The sequence below is a fragment of the Salvelinus sp. IW2-2015 genome, linkage group LG15, assembly GCF_002910315.2.
Source record: "Salvelinus sp. IW2-2015 linkage group LG15, ASM291031v2, whole genome shotgun sequence".
NCBI classification, from domain to species: Eukaryota; Metazoa; Chordata; class Actinopteri; order Salmoniformes; family Salmonidae; genus Salvelinus; species Salvelinus sp. IW2-2015.
The window spans coordinates 18,453,743-18,471,208 of NC_036855.1; the positions used below are offsets into that span (position 1 = coordinate 18,453,743).

The window sequence follows — 17,466 nt, forward strand, 5'->3', positions numbered from 1 at the left end:
ACCCAAACAGAGTACACATGGACAAAACAACGTACAGTCAATACACAACAGAGAAGTCTATACACAGTGTGTGCAAATGTAGTAAGATTAGGAGGTAAGGCAATAAATAGGCCATAGTGGCAAAATAATTACAATTTAGCAATTAAATACTGGAGTGATAGATGTGCAGAAATGAATGTGCAAGTAGAGATACTGGGGTGCAAAAAGCAAAAAATAAATAACAACATGGGGATGAGGTAGTTGATGGGCTATTTACAGATAGGCTGTGTACAGGTGCAATGATCTGTAAGCTGCTCTGACAGCTGATGCTTAAATTAGCGAGGGAATTTTAAGACTCCAGCTTCAGTGATTTTTGCAATTCGTTCCAGTCATTGGCAGCAGAGAACTGGAAGGAAAGGCGGCCAAAGGAAGAGTTGGCTTTGGGATGACCAGTGAAATATACCTGCTGGAGTGCGTGCTACGGGTGGGTGCTGCTATGGTGACCAGTGAGCTGAGATAAGGTTGGCTTTACCTAGCAAAGACTTATAGATGACCTGGAGCCAGTGAGTTTGGCGACGAATATGAAGCGAGGGCCAGCCAATGAGAGCATAGAGGTCGCAGTGGTGGGGTAGTATATGGGGCTTTGGTGACAAAACAGATGGCATTGTGATAGACTACATCCAATTTGCTGAGTAGAGTGTTGGAGGCTATTTTGTAAATTACATTGCCGAAGTAAAGGATCATTAGGATAGTCACTTTTACGAGGGTATGTTTGGCAGCATGAGTGAAGGATGCTTTGTTGCAAAATAGGAAGCCGATTCTAGATTTAATTTTGGATTGGAGATGCTTAGTGGAGTCTGGAAGGAGAGTTTACAGTCTAACCAACACCTAGTATTGTAGTTGTCCACATATTCTAAATCAGAACGTCCAGAGTAGTGATGCTAGACGGGCGGGCAGGTGCGGGCAACGATCGGTTGAAGAGCATGCATTTAGTTTTACTTGCATTTAAGAGCAGTTGGCTGCCACGGAAGGAGTGTGTAGTCATTGAAGCTCATCTGGAGTTTTGTTAACACAGTGTACAAAGAAGGCCAGAAGTATACAGAATGGTGTCGTCTGCGTAGAGGTGGATCAGAAATCACCAGCAGCAAGAGCGACATCATTGATGTATACAGAGAAAAGAGTCGCCCGAGAATTGAACCTGTGCACCCCATAGAGACTGCCAGATATCCGGACAACAGGCCCTCCGATTTGACACACTGAACTCTGTCAGAGTAGTTGGTGAACCAGGCGAGGCAGTCATTTGAGAAACAAAGGTTGATGAAGACGGCTGCACAGTATTGTCTTTTATCGATGGAGGTTATGAATATTGTTTAGGACCCACATTTGTGGTTTTTCAAGCATGAACTGTTGGTTTCAAGTCCTGCCACAACATCTCAATTGGGATTAGGTCTGGACTTCCAAAACTTCATGTGTTGCTTTTTAACCATTTTCATGCAGACTTGCCTATTTTGGATCATTGTCTTGCTGCATGACTAAACTGTGATCAGCTTCAGCTCACAGACAGATGGCCTGACATTCTCCTTCAGAATTCTCTAGTTCCTTCTATTAACACCTACTTTAGAAAGGCAAACGCATGCCATTCCTACATGCTATCAGTCCTCGGTTTTTGACAATCGTCACTTTCAGCGGGAGCTTGCCATTGGCATCTCACAGCCCTCGATGAGCCAATGTTTTGGATGAAATCATAGGCAAAATTAACAGTATCATGCAATTTCCATACACCATCGCACAATAGGTTAAGTTAAGAGCGTTTTCTTTGCTATCAATGAATTCCCAAATACGAACGGAACAATAGACGGCACCCACAACGCCATAAAAGCACCATCCAAAACGAGTTCAACTATGTGACAAAAGAATACTTCCACTCTTAATGCGAAGGTGATAGGTTATGTTATGGGTAAAATAATCTGCTGAGTGTGGGGCAAATTGGCTCTGGGGAATGCACGACTCGTTCATTCTGCAGAACAGCAATGTTGGCCTAAACACCTACAAGAGGGAGCTGTTTAGGATGGGTGGCTTATTGGTGAGTGTTAGCTAATCATTTGAAGAATATTTGCTATTGCTAAATCTTATATTTTTGTGGTTGCGCGGTGGTATTTCATGGTACGACGTTGTATATTCCCCACCGGCTTAAAGTGATGGGTTTGACCATATGTGGTCAGTTATGTGCGTTTCGAAATGCAACTAGCCAAGGTCATGCACGAGCACTGAGAACAATCGGTAATGTATCTACTACCTGTGTATATGATTGATGCTAGTATGGGGATTTTGATAAATCACACCTTTTTTATGCGTACGAACATTCTAAATTTCGTTCGTAATTATATATTGATAAATGAGGCCCAAGGAATATTTATCCTTTGAGTGGTTAGCCTCCATGGCAGGAAGTGACTCCAATATGTGTGACCCCCTCCGAGCTTTGAGTCCTGTCCAACATGCCTGGCCAGTGCCAGTGCCAGTGCAAGTGCCAGCAGAGTGGTGTGGTACAGTATGATGTGCTGGGCTTTAACAGGGAGCAGCGACCCTCATTACTAGACCTCTGTGCCGGACTGGACTGGCTAACACTCTGTCACCATTGTAAAGCTGCTGTGGCAGGAGACAACTACCAGCAAAGTAAAGAAAGAGCATGCCCCTGACCTTGTTTCTGAATGAGGTCCATTCTCAAACTATGCTGCTGCACATATTTTCTGTCCTTGTATGTCAAGGATGATTCCCCATTTATCTTTCTGTGTGTGTGTCTGTATGCAAATGTGTCCGCCTGTCTGTCTTTTTCATGTACAGTGCCATGAAAAATGATTTGCCCCCTTTCAGATTCTTTCTATTTTTGCATATTTTCGACACTGAATGTTATCAGATCTTCAACCAAAACCTAATATTAGATAAAGGGAACCTGAGTTTACAAATAACCCCAAAAAGGTATACTTATTTAATTTATTTAATTAACAAAGTTATGGAACACACAACCTGTATTTTTTTCACCTTTATTTAACCAGGTAGGCCAGTTGAGAACAAGTTCTCATTTACAACTGCGACCTGGCCAAGATAAAGCAAAGCAGTGCGACCCAAACAGAGTTACACATGGGACAAACAAACGTACAGTCAATAACACAACAGAGAAGTCTATACACAGTGTGTGCAAATGTAGTAAGATTAGGGAGGTAAGGCAATAAATAGGCCATAGTGGCAAAATAATTACAATTTAGCAATTAAATACTGGAGTGATAGATGTGCAGAAGATGAATGTGCAAGTAGAGATACTGGGGTGCAAAAGAGCAAAAAATAAATAACAACATGGGGATGAGGTAGTTGGATGGGCTATTTACAGATAGGCTGTGTACAGGTGCAATGATCTGTAAGCTGCTCTGACAGCTGATGCTTAAAGTTAGCGAGGGAATTTTAAGACTCCAGCTTCAGTGATTTTTGCAATTCGTTCCAGTCATTGGCAGCAGAGAACTGGAAGGAAAGGCGGCCAAAGGAAGAGTTGGCTTTGGGGATGACCAGTGAAATATACCTGCTGGAGTGCGTGCTACGGGTGGGTGCTGCTATGGTGACCAGTGAGCTGAGATAAGGTGTGGCTTTACCTAGCAAAGACTTATAGATGACCTGGAGCCAGTGAGTTTGGCGACGAATATGAAGCGAGGGCCAGCCAATGAGAGCATAGAGGTCGCAGTGGTGGGTAGTATATGGGGCTTTGGTGACAAAACAGATGGCATTGTGATAGACTACATCCAATTTGCTGAGTAGAGTGTTGGAGGCTATTTTGTAAATTACATTGCCGAAGTAAAGGATCATTAGGATAGTCACTTTTACGAGGGTATGTTTGGCAGCATGAGTGAAGGATGCTTTGTTGCAAAATAGGAAGCCGATTCTAGATTTAATTTTGGATTGGAGATGCTTAGTGTGAGTCTGGAAGGAGAGTTTACAGTCTAACCAGACACCTAGGTATTTGTAGTTGTCCACATATTCTAAATCAGAACCGTCCAGAGTAGTGATGCTAGACGGGCGGGCAGGTGCGGGCAACGATCGGTTGAAGAGCATGCATTTAGTTTTACTTGCATTTAAGAGCAGTTGGCTGCCACGGAAGGAGTGTTGTATGTCATTGAAGCTCATCTGGAGGTTTGTTAACACAGTGTACAAAGAAGGGCCAGAAGTATACAGAATGGTGTCGTCTGCGTAGAGGTGGATCAGAGAATCACCAGCAGCAAGAGCGACATCATTGATGTATACAGAGAAAAGAGTCGGCCCGAGAATTGAACCCTGTGGCACCCCCATAGAGACTGCCAGATATCCGGACAACAGGCCCTCCGATTTGACACACTGAACTCTGTCAGAGTAGTTGGTGAACCAGGCGAGGCAGTCATTTGAGAAACAAAGGTTGATGAAGACGGCTGCACAGTATTGTCTTTTATCGATGGAGGTTATGATATTGTTTAGGACCCACATTTGTGGTTTTTCAAGCATGAACTGTTGGTTTCAAGTCCTGCCACAACATCTCAATTGGGATTAGGTCTGGACTTCCAAAACTTCATGTGTTGCTTTTTAACCATTTTCATGCAGACTTGCCTATTTTGGATCATTGTCTTGCTGCATGACTAAACTGTGATCAGCTTCAGCTCACAGACAGATGGCCTGACATTCTCCTTCAGAATTCTCTAGTTCCTTCTATTAACACCTACTTTAGAAAGGCAAACGCATGCCATTCCTACATGCTATCAGTCCTCGGGTTTTTGACAATCGTCACTTTCAGCGGGAGCTTGCCATTGGCATCTCACAGCCCTCGATGAGCCAATGTTTTGGATGAAATCATAGGCAAAATTAACAGTATCATGCAATTTCCATACACCATCGCACAATAGGTTTAAGTTAAGAGCGTTTTCTTTGCTATCAATGAATTCCCAAATACGAACGGAACAATAGACGGCACCCACAACGCCATAAAAGCACCATCCCAAAACGAGTTCAACTATGTGAACAAAAGAATACTTCCACTCTTAATGCGAAGGTGATAGGTTATGTTATGGGTAAAATAATCTGCTGAGTGTGGTGGCAAATTGGCTCGGTGGAATGCACGACTCGTTCATTCTGCAGAACAGCAATGTTGGCCTAAACACCTACAAGAGGGAGCTGTTTAGGATGGGTGGCTTATTGGTGAGTGTTAGCTAATCATTTGAAGAATATTTGCTATTGCTAAATCTTATATTTTTGTGGTTGCGCGGTGGTATTTCATGGTACGACGTTGTATATTCCCCACCGGCTTTAAAGTGATGGGTTTGACCATATGTGGTCAGTTATGTGCGTTTCGAAATGCAACTAGCCAAGGTCATGCACGAGCACTGAGAACAATCGGTAATGGTATCTACTACTAGTGTGTATATGATTGATGCTAGTATGGGGATTGTTTGATAAATCACACCTTTTTTTATGCGTACGAACATTCTAAATTTCGTTCGTAATTATAGATATTGATAAATGAGGCCCAAGGAATATTTATCCTTTGAGTGTGGTGACCGACCATCCATCTTGAATGGATTGCCAAAATAGAAAAGGAAAACCGTCCTTTCTGCTCAGTAATGTAGGCCTATTGCAGCAGTCGTCTCCTTGATGCTATACTTTCCTCCAGTCACTACCTAATCAGTGGGCAGCAGCTTTATCCCTCAGCTGGATGGGAACATCCCACTCATCAATATTCTGGAACGCTGTGACTGCTCCACTGTCCTAATGACAAGGCGCACGCTAAAGTTAATGAAGAATCAAATCTCAATGTCTGTAAATAACATCTGCTAAATAAAACAACAACAAGCCTTACGCCACACACATACATACAGTGCTGTGAAAAAGTATTTGCCCCCTACTAATGTGTTCAAGACCGAATCACTACTTTTGCATATTTTTTATACTGAATGTTATGAAATCTTCAACCAAAACCTAATATTAGGTAAAGGGAACCTGAGTGAACAAATAACAACAATTACGTATTTGTTTAATTTATTTAATTAACAAAGTCATGCAACACACAATGCCCCTGTGTGAAAAAGTAATTCCCCCTTACACTCAATAACTTGTTGTGCCACCTTTAGCTGCAATGACTGCAACCAAATGCTTCCTGTAGTTGTTGATCAGTCTCTCACATCACTGTAGAGGAATGTTAGCCAAGTATTGCATGCAGAACTGCTTTACATAGAGACATTTGTGGTTTTTCAAGCATGAACTGTTGGTTTCAAGTCCTGCCACAACATCTCAATTGGGATTAGGTCTGGACTTCCAAAACTTCATGTGTTGCTTTTTAACCATTTTCATGCAGACTTGSCTATTTTGGATCATTGTCTTGCTGCATGACTAAACTGTGATCAACTTCAGCTCACAGACAGGCCTGACATTCTCCTTCAGAATTCTCTGATATAGAGCAGAATTCATAGTTCCTTCTATTAACACCTACTTTAGAAAGGCAAACATATGCCATTCCTACATGCTATCCGCCCTCGGGTTTTTGACAATCGTCACTTTCAGCGGGAGCTTGCCATTGGCATCTCACAGCCCTCGATGAGCCAATGTTTTGGATGAAAGCGCTTCCTGTAGTTGTTGATCAGTCTCTCATATCGCTGTGGAGGAATGTTGTCCCACTCTTCAAAGCCGAACTGCTGTAACTCAGCAACATTTGTGGGTTTTCAAGCATTAACTGCTCGTTTCAAGTCCTGCCACAACATCTCAATTGGGATTAGGTCTGGACTTTGACTAGGCTACTCCAAAACTTCAAATGTGTTGCTTTTTAGCCATTTTCATGTAGACTTGATTGTGTGTTTTGATTCATTGTCTTGCTGCATGACCCAGCTGTGCTTCAGCTCACAGACAGATGGCCTGACATTCTCCGGTAGAATTCTCTGATACAGAGCAGAATTCATGGTTCCATCTATTAAGGCAAGTCGTCCAGGTTCCGAGGCGGCAAAGCATCCTCAAACAATCACACTACCACCATCATGCTTGACCGTTGGTATGAGGTTCTTACTGTGGAATGCAGTGTTTGGTTTTCGCCAGACATAATGGGACCCATGTCGTCCAAAAACTAACACTTTTGAATCATCTGTCCATAGAACATTCTTCCTAGAGTCTTGATGAACTTTTTGGACGAGATGGGTCCCATTATGCATGGTGAAAACCAAACACTGCATTCCACAATGCAGTTTTCATCTTTTGAGCTTCTAGTCATGAAATCTATGCAGCCTACTCAYTCACTTTTTTATAGCTACTGTTTACAGGCCTCCTGGGCAGTATACAGCGTTCCTCACTGAGTTCCCTGAATTCCTATCGGACCTTGTAGTCATAGCAGAAAATATTCAAATTTTTGTTGACTTTAATATTCACATGGAAAAGTCCACAGACCCAATCCAAAAGGCTTTCGGAGCCATCATCAACTCAGTGGGTTTTGTCCAACATGTCTCCGGACCTACTCACTCCCACAGTCATACTCTGGACCTAGTTTTGTCCCATGGAATAAATGTTGTGGATCTTAATGTTTTTCCTCATAATCCTGGACTATCGGACCACCATTTTATTACGTTTGCAATCGCAACAAATAATCTGCTCAGACCCCAACCAAGGAGCATCAAAAGTCYTGCTATAAATTCTCAGACAACCCAAAGATTCCTTGATGCCCTTCCAGACTCCCTCTGCCTACCCAAGGATGTCAGAGGACAAAAATCAGTTAACCACCTAACTGAGGAACTCAATTTAACCTTGCGCAATACCCTAGATGCAGTTGCACCCCTAAACACTAAAAACATTTTTCATAAGAAACTAGCTCCCTGGTATACAGAAAATACCCGAGCTCTGTAGCAAGCTTCCAGAAAATTGGAACGGAAATGGCGCCACACTAAACTGGAAGTCTTCCGACTCCTCTTTAAATCTGCGTATTCCTCCCAAGCTCAGTTGTCCTGAGTCTGCACAACTCTGCAAGGACCTAGGATCAAGGGAGACACTCAAGTGTTTTAGTACTATATCTCTTGACACAATGATGAAAATAATCATGGCCTCTAAACCTTCAAGCTGCATACTGGACCCTATTCCAACTAAACTACTGAAAGAGCTGTTTCCTGTGCTTGGCCCTCCTATATTGAACATAATAAACAGCTCTCTATCCACCGGATGTGTACCAAACTCACTAAAAGTGGCAGTAATAAAGCCTCTCTTGAAAAAGCCAAACCTTGACCCAGAAAATATAAAAAACGAATCGGCCTATATCGAATCTCCCATTCTTCTACATTTTTTTWGAAAAAGCTGTTGCACAACAACTCACTGCCTTCCTGAAGACAAACAATGTATACGTAATGCTTCAGTCTGGTTTTAGACCCCATCATAGCACTGAGACTGCACTTGTGAAGGTGGTAAATGACCTTTTAATGGCGTCACAGACCGAGGCTCTGCATCTGTCCTCGTGCTCCTAGACCTTAGTGCTGCTTTTGATACCGTCGATCACCACATTCTTTTGGAGAGATTGGAAACCCAAATTAGTCTACACGGACAAGTTCTGGCCTGGTTTAGATCTTATCTGTCGGAAAGATATCAGTTTGTCTCTGTGAATGGTTTGTCCTCTGACAAATMAACTGTACATTTCGGTGTTCCTCAAGGTTCCGTTTTAGGACCACTATTGTTTTCACTATATATTTTACCTCTTGGGGATGTCATTCGAAAACATAATGTTAACTTTCACTGCTATGCGGATGACACACAGCTGTACATTTCAATGAAACATGGTGAAGCCCCAAAATTGCCCTCGCTGGAAGCCTGTGTTTCAGACATAAGGAAGTGGATGGCTGCAAACGTTCTACTTTTAAACTCGGACAAAACAGAGATGCTTGTTCTAGGTCCCAAGAAACAAAGAGATCTTCTGTTGAATCTGACAATTAATCTTGATGGTTGTACAGTCGTCTCAAATAAAACTGTAAAGGACCTCTGCGTTACTCTGGACCCTGATCTCTCTTTTGACGAACATATCAAGACTGTTTCAAGGACAGCTTTTTTCCATTTACATAACATTGCAAAAATCAGAAATGTTCTGTCCAAAAATGATGCAGAAAAATTAATCCATGCTTTTGTTACTTCTAGGTTAGACTACTGCAATGCTCTACTTTGCGGCTACCCGGATAAAGCACTAAATAGTCTTCAGTTAGTGCTAAATACGGCTGCTAGAATCCTGACTAGAACCCCAAAAAAGTATCATATTACTCCAGTGCTAGCCTCCCTACACTGGCTTCCTGTTAAGGCAAGGGCTGATTTCAAGGTTTTACTGCTAACCTACAAAGCATTACATGGGCTTGCTCCTACCGATCTTACCGATTTGGTTCTGCCGTACATACCTACACGTACACTACGGTCACAAGACGCAGGCCTCCTAATTGTCCCTAGAATTTCTAAGCAAACAGCTGGAGGCAGGGCTTTCTCCTATAGAGCTAAATTTTTATGGAATGGTCTGCTTACCTATGTGAGAGACGCAGACTCGGTTTCAACCTTAAAGTCTTTATTGAAGACTCATCTCTTCAGTAGGTCCTATGATTGAATGTAGTCTGGCCCAGGAGTGTGAAGGTGAACGGAAAGGCACTGGAGCAACGAACCGCCTTTGCTGTCTCTGCCTGGCCGGTTCCACTCTCTCCACTGGGATTCTCTGCCTCTAACTCTATTACAGGGACTGAGTCACTGGCTTACTGGTGCTCTTCCATGCCGTCACTAGGAGGAGTGCGTCTCTTGAGTGGGTTGAGTCACTGACATGGTCTTCCTGTCTGGGTTGGCGCCCCCCCCTTGGGTTGTGCCGTGGTGGAGATCTTTGTGGGCTATACTCGGCCTTGTCTCAGGATGGTAAGTTGGTGGTCGAAGATATCTCTCTAGTGGTGTGGGGGCTGTGCTTTGGCAAAGTGGGTGGGGTTATATCCTGCCTGTTTGGCCCTGTCCGGGGGTATCATAATAGGATGGGGCCACAGTGTCTCCTGACCCCTCCTGTCTCAGCCTCCAGTATTTATGCTGCAGTAGTTTATGTGTCGGGGGGCTAGGGTCAGTCTGTTATATCTGGAGTATTTCTCCTGTCTTATCCGGTGTCCTGTGTGAATTTAAGTATGCTCTCTCTAATTCTCTCTTTCTCTCTTTCTTTCTTTCTTTCTTTCTCTCTCTCGGGGGACCTGAGCCCTAGGACCATGCCTCAGGACTACCTGGCATGATAACTCCTTGTTGTCCCCAGTCCACCTGGCCGTGCTGCTGCTCCAGTTTCAACTGTTCCGCCTGCGGCTATGGAACCCTGACCTGTTCACTGTGATTACTATTATTTGACCATGCTGGTCATTTATGAACATTTGAACATCTTGGCTATGTTCTGTTATAATCTCCACCCGGCACAGCCAGAAGAGGACTGGCCACCCCTCATAGCCTGGTTCCTCTCTAGGTTTCTTCCTAGGTTTTGGCCTTTCTAGGGAGTTTMTCCTAGCCATCGTGCTTCTACACCTGCATTGCTTGCTGTGTGGGGTTCTAGGATGGGTTTCTGTACAGCACTTTGATATATCAGCTGATGTAAGAAGGGCTATATAAATAAATTTGATTTGATGTCAAGGCCCAAAGGACCACACCTCATTATGGTAGTCCGCAGCAATGTCCTATTAAAGCACTAGTGAAACCAACATTGTTACTCTGGACCCATAAATGACCTACAGGAGAGGAATGCTGAAAACTCTAACAGAACCAGGACCTCTGGAAGGGGAGGGGGAAGTTATTGTGTGGTGAACCACAGACCCCTGTCCAAATACACTTAAATCACATACTGTGGTGCACTGATGGATAAACAAGAACAAAGAGGTACACACACACAGCGAGTGTCTGCATGGGACACATTGTGGAGGAGAGGAGAGGGGATCTTACCTCCATGGGCACCACCTGCATGAGGATGGCGAAGTTGGTGAGATGATTACACAGACACACCGAGTAGGACATGTTCCCTCCGGACCGCACACAGCCCTCATTGGACCAAACACCCTCCTTTGAACTGACAGAAGATAGATAGGCAGCCAGCCAGTCAGGTAGAGGACGGTGACACAGGAGACAGCCAGTCAGGTAGAGGAAGGAGACACAGGAGACAGCCAGTCAGGTAGAGGACGGAGACTCAGGAGACAGCCAGTCAAGTAGAGGAAGGGTACACAGGAGACAGCCAGTCAGGTAGAGGAAGGGTACACAGGAGACAGCCAGTCAGATAGAAGACGGAGACACAGGAGACAGCCAGTCAGTGAGCGAAGGTCACAGGAGACAGCAGTCAGTAGAAGAGAGACCAGGAGACAGCCAGTCAGGTAGAGGAAGGTACACAGGAGAACGCAGTCAGATAGAAGAGGAGACCAAGGAGGACGCAGTTCAGGTAGAAGGAAGGGTACACAGGAGACAGCCAGTCAGGTAGATAGACGGGAGACACAGGAGACACAGGAGACAGCCAGTCAGATAGAAGACGGAGACACAGGAGACAGCCAGTCAGGTAGAGGACGGAGACACAGGAGACAGCCCGTCAGATAGAGAACAGAGACACAGGAGACAGCCAGTCAGGTAGAGGACGGAGACTCAGGAGACAGCCAGTCAGGTAAAGGACGGCGACACACACAGTGACATATAGACGTACAATAAGCTCGGCCAGAGATGCAAGTAGGCACACAAACACACCTGTCACCATAATAGCAATGATAAATCTACAATCCACACTCCCTGTGTGCCTGATTATATTCTAAGTATAAAGGTTATGTGGGAGGCCCATAAACACATGTTTTGCTGAATTTCATTTTTAAGAGGGCTGTTAAGTATTTCAATGTTTTTCATGAAGCACAAGGGGAAGGGGAGAGTAAGCATTATGAGTCTAAATAAAACACTAACAATTCACAATGATTTATAGTTTTTAAATCAAATGTCAGTGTTRTTACAGAAGGTTGCTGCACCCCCTTACTCAAGATATACTGTGCCAAATCTATTGATTCTATGCATCATGGCTGTAATGTATATGATTATGATTCATACTCAAGACTAGACTATATGTTTTCCTATTTATAGGACACACTATAGCAAAGCTCCTTATACATTTAGCCTTTGGCAACACAATCTTCTCCTTGGGATTCCTAATTCCCTAATATCCACATACCGTACTGTTACGTCACAATTTCATGAACATATCTTAGTGTGAATATGTAAACCAACCTGTAGTCGAGGAAGGCACAGTAGAGGTACACTTTGTTGCTCTGGTTTAAGGCTTGACCCTGCTGATCCCTGTTCTGAAAATAGAAAGCAAGGTCGTCATTTCACGGTTACCACTCTAGGCTACTTCCCAAACATCTATTGTGAGGTACACTGTTAGAGAAAAGGGTTCTACAAGGGTTATGTGGCTGTCCCCATAGGATAACCCTTTTGGTTCCAGGTAGAACCCTTTCTCCCACTGGGCACAKACGTTGACTCAACATAATTTCATTGGAATGACGTGGAAACCAAGTTCTGCCCAGAAGGTTGGTTCCAGGTAGAATTACTTTGTGTTCCATATAAAATCCTCTGTGGAAAGGGTTGTACATGGAACCAAAGTGGTTCTACCTGGAACTAAAAGTGTTTTTTTTGGTAGACTTTTTGGTTCTAGATAGAACCTTTTTTTCCCCTAAGAGCATGTGACATTTTGATATCCCTTTGGCATTTTTCTKGTCACAATATACTGCCTCATCTTATATTTCTAAACAGAGATTAACTTGAAGAAACACAATTCCAGGTGTCCCTTGAAAAAGTGGTTATTTTATCAATGGGACAACCGGGTAAAATAAAGGTAAATAGAAAATAATTGACTTGATTGTATTAGTAGTCTGTTTGATGGCCACACTAGTGTTTGTTTACCCCCATAACCCAGAGCAACCTGTTAGGAAAATGCATGTTACTGTAATCATCATGACAGTGGTATGGAACCCTTTGGAAATGAGCAGCTCTCTCCAGCTGGCATTCTGTGACTCCAGTTGGCTTCCCCTTCATCCATAAGCTTAACAAGACCATTAGAGCTGGCTCAATGCGCTCCAAAAATAGCAATCTCTTTTGAATTTGGAAGAATAAACCACCTATTTGCTTTTTGTTTTGTGAAATCAAATAACAATGCTCTCTCCACTCGTGCTGAGAAACCACTAAACATCTAAAGAAGACATCAGATTAACTAGCTAGAGCATAACAACGGCTCAGCCACACAGCAAAGGTGATTGTTGTATTGTGTGAGACTCCTTACTGTCTTAAAGCATTTTATTTTATTATAACTCACTTTTTCCATGTAATTCCTTAAATCAAATTTGGAGTCCCCAGAGACAGTGAGCTAATGGTTGAAGGAGTAGGAATGTGGTAATTAGGGCTTGGCCATGGTTTCAGGTTCAACTTAACACTCCGTCCAATCTTTCCTCAACACAAAGCAAAGCTTTCATAGGCTGGCGTGGTGTAACATCTACAGCAGACCCACCTCTCCTTATTCCCTGGGCCTTAATGGAGAAATTATATCAGAGTATGTTGAGATGGACCTTCTGGAAAAAGTGAGTGAGAGGGAGAGTGAAGCTGACAGTGAGGCTCGATGTCTGGTGCATGTGTCTGTTTCCTGGCCCTACCATAGGCTGTCTGCTTAATATTATGTTAGATAGGGCCCAAATTCAGTGTGTTGCTCACCTAAACATTGTGCTAGGGATATGTACAGATAGGACAGTGTGTTCCATAGAGCAGCACACATGCACCCCATCAGCATGGGCAACGTCTGTCTTTGACAAGGTGCTAAAGACCCTCTGGGTGAGTTTACAGGGCATACGGGGTTTAATAACTCACTGGTTCTTGTCAGGAGTAAATAGAAGCAGATGGGAGAGTGAGGTACAACTAGGATCCATTCACAGCCCAGGAAGAGAAAGAACAATTACAGACTGCCATCAGGCATCCCTTTAACTCTGGAACATTTGTTCTCTACTATCGCTGAAACTTTGATGATGCTATTATGTTACAGAGGGGACGGGGGACTCATTTTCCACATTGAGTGAATACAGAGAGGGAAAATGTTACACACTCTGACCAGACACACGTTGAAGAGCATACTGACAAAATGGACAGTCACAGATGTGAGAAGTGTTATTATTCAGCCACAATGTCTCCGTGGCGACACAGTGGTTGTTGTGACATATCCAGTGGGGCGTTTCTGAGCCCATATCGTTTCTGAGCCCATGGGGAAAGATCGAGTGATGTGAAGCTGAGAGTCTCTCCTCTGTATTTAGAATGCAGGGAGAGAGAAATGTGATCTGGTGTGTGTGCCTGCCACTGCTCCCTCCCCATCTCTCCCTGGTGCCCTGCGGCCTCCCCGTCTCTCCCTGATGCCCTGCGGCCTCCCCGTCTCTCCCTGGTGCCCTGCGGCCTCCCCGTCTCTCCCTTGATGCCCTCCCTCGTCGCCTCCCCGTTCTGATCCCTGGTGCCCTCGCCCTCCCCGTCTCTCCTGTGCCCCTGCGCCTCCGTCTCCCCTGTGCCTGCGGCCTCCCCGTCTCTCCCTGTGCCCTGGCGCCTCCCCGTCTCTCCCTGGTGCCCTGCGGCCTCCCCGTCTCTCCCTGGTGCCCTGCGCTCCCGTCTCTCCCTGGTGCCCTGCTCCCTCCCGTCTCTCCCTGTGCCCTGCGGCCTCCCCGTCTCTCCCTGGTGCCTGCGGCTCCCCGTCTCTCCCTGGTGCCCCTGCGGCCTCCCCGTCTCTCCCTGGTGCCCTGCGGCTCCCCGTCTCTCCCTGTGCCCTGCTCCTCCCCGTCTCTCCCGGTGCCTGCGCCTCCCCGTCTCTCCCTTGCCCTGCGCCTCCCCGTCTCTCCCTGTGCCCTGCGCCTCCCCGTCTCTCCTGTGCCCTGCGCTCCTCCGTCTCTCCCTGGTGCCTGCGGCCTCCCCGTCTCTCCCTGGTGCCCTGCGCCTCCCCGTCTCTCCCTGGTGCCCTGTGCTCCCCGTCGCTCCCTGTGCCCTGCGGCCTCCCCGTCTCTCCCTGGTGCCTGCGGCCTCCCGTTCTCTCCCTGGTGCCCTGCGGCCTCCCCGTCTCTCCCGGTGCCCTGCGCCTCCCCGTCTCTCCCTGGTGCCCTGCGGCCTCCCCGTCTCTCCCTGGTGCCCTGCGGCCTCCCCGTCTCTCCCTGGTGCCCTGCGGCCTCCCCGTCTCTCCTGTGCCCTCGGCCTCCCCGTCTCTCCCTGGTGCCCTGCGGCCTCCCCGTCCTCTCCTGTCCCTGCGGCCTCCCGTCTCTCCCTGGTGCCCTGCGGCCTCCCCGTCTCTCCCTGGGCCCTGCGGCCTCCCCGTCTCTCCCTGTGCCCTGCGGCCCCTCCCGGTCTCTCCCTGGTGCCCTGCGCCTCCCCGTCTCTCCCTGGTGCCCTGCGGCCTCCCCGTCTCTCCCTGTGCCCTGCCGGCTTCCCCGTCTCTCCCTGGTTGGCCCTGCGGCCTCCCCGTCTCTCCCTGTTGCTCTGCGGCCTCCCCGTCTCTCCCTGGTGCCCTGCTGCCTCCCCGTCTCTCCCTGGTGCCCTGCGGCCTCCCCGTCTCTCCCTGGTGCCCTGCGGCCTCACTGTCTGCCAGGGAAGAGAGCTCCGCTTCAGCACTTTATTAACAACAGAGGACCAGCAAAATGAGCCTTGGAAATCACTTCAAACCTCATCTGAGGAAGAGACAGAGAGCAGACGACAGAGAGAAAGACAGAGACAGAGAGACAGTAAGAGGGAAAGAAACATGGACTGAAAGGCGGATTGAGGGAAAGAGGAAGAGAATGAGAGACTGACTGCCAGAGGGAGGCAGAGAATGAGGTCATGATGACAGAATGACCATTGAATCAGTCGTGAAGTAAGCAGTCCGTCCTTTACTGTGTCTGTCAACCCACTACATCTCAATCAATGAGAGACCAGTGCCTATCATGACATCATGACTACATGCCTATCATGTGGCAGCATGTTGCATAACAACATTAGGGGGAGATTCGGAGGGAGTGTTGTGCCACGGGGATGAGTGGCATAAGCTTATCATTAACAGCTAGCACACCCGCACAAAACATATATTTTCGATTTCTCGACATACTGTAGTATTCTTACTGAGGACATTGAAAGACAGGGTGTAATGTAGGTTTACTCGGAGGTGTGTGGTGTGGGACAGATGCAGTCTTCACCACTGAAAATTAGTCTAACAGCACGACTGTCTGCATCAGTGACACCATTCCACCGAAAAACATGAATTAATTAATTTGATGCCTTATTGTTTGATTAATCAGGAGACAGAACTCTGTGTCTGGTTCCACTAAATAACATGTAGAAAGTGCAAACATATGCATATCTCCACAGAAARATTTAGTAGCTGAAATTAGCCATAAAAGGAAACACTTTATCTCTGGGACAGCAAAACAGAGGTGTAGTGAAACACTATCCAGTCCAGCAGGCCAAATGGACCACAGCATAGCAGGTTAGTATCACAGTGACACATCACTGATCTGAGATCCTTTCAGACTGGGACCCACTTTAAAATGATTGGTCTAAGCTAACCCCAGCACAGTTTGGGCTTAATGAACAGGTAATTTTGCTATGAAGGTCCATGGTGACAGACACACCAACTAATTTAGAGCATGTGGAGAAACCATCTGAGCAGCACTGGACAACACAACTGGCCCAGAGCAGAGTGAGGTCATGATGTCAGGGGAAATGTAAGGCTTGCAGCTGTGGTCTGAGTTGAGCCTCCAAGGTAGACACACAAAACAACTATGTAAGTGTTGATAAGTGTGAAGGGTGTGAAGAAAAGTGAAGTTGCCATTTTATTTTGATAGGGCGGGATACCGAGATCTGGAAGTCTAACAAGACTTCAAGTTATATTGAAATATCCTTGGTTGAAAAATAGTATGGCACATTGTTGAATTTCTAGGAAGTGTCTCAAGATACTAGGAATTGTATTCTAACAAGCTTTACTTTTAGAAATGACAAGTTGCGTGAATATGGGGAAATGTTACTTAACAGTATGTGCCAAACCATCACTTTCTCTTTTGCACCAGGAAATTGAAAGGAAGTTCCATCTGAGTAACTCTGGGAAAGGGGAACAGAGCAAGGGAGAAAGAAAGTGAGGCGGGGGGAGTGAGAGAGACCCTTAATGCAAAGCTCCTGGCAAGAGAAGGATAGCAATCGCCAGACCTCCATCTGCGATTGATCAGCGAGCTGGCCCAAATGTGTAAGTCTGTGTGTGTGTGAGGGAGGGAGGGAGGGAGGGAGAGAGAGATAAATAGATAGATAGATAGAGAGAGACTCACCCACAGGGATTGGATTGGGTGTGTACTGAGAGTTATAAAAAGACTGGCAATAAAGACTGCTTATTATAGTAGCAGAGACAACTGATACCAGCTTTGGCTTACTTGTTTACAAAACATTGGGTATCAGGGTTCTTAAAGGTTTTGGTGGGTT

At 45.8% G+C, this 17,466-nt stretch overlaps 1 protein-coding gene across 1 annotated transcript in view; it reads right to left on the reverse strand.

The window, feature by feature from the left end:
- LOC111974910 (adhesion G-protein coupled receptor D1-like) overlaps nt 1–17,466 on the reverse strand; it is a 76,038-nt gene that overhangs the window by 10,494 nt on the left and 48,078 nt on the right. Inside the window, exons 15-16 of the mRNA XM_024002981.1 lie at nt 12,241–12,314; nt 10,933–11,056 (exon numbers count right to left, since the gene is read on the reverse strand). Of these exons, the coding sequence (XP_023858749.1) occupies nt 10,933–11,056; nt 12,241–12,314 (198 nt within the window). The remainder of the gene's footprint in view (nt 1–10,932; nt 11,057–12,240; nt 12,315–17,466) is intronic.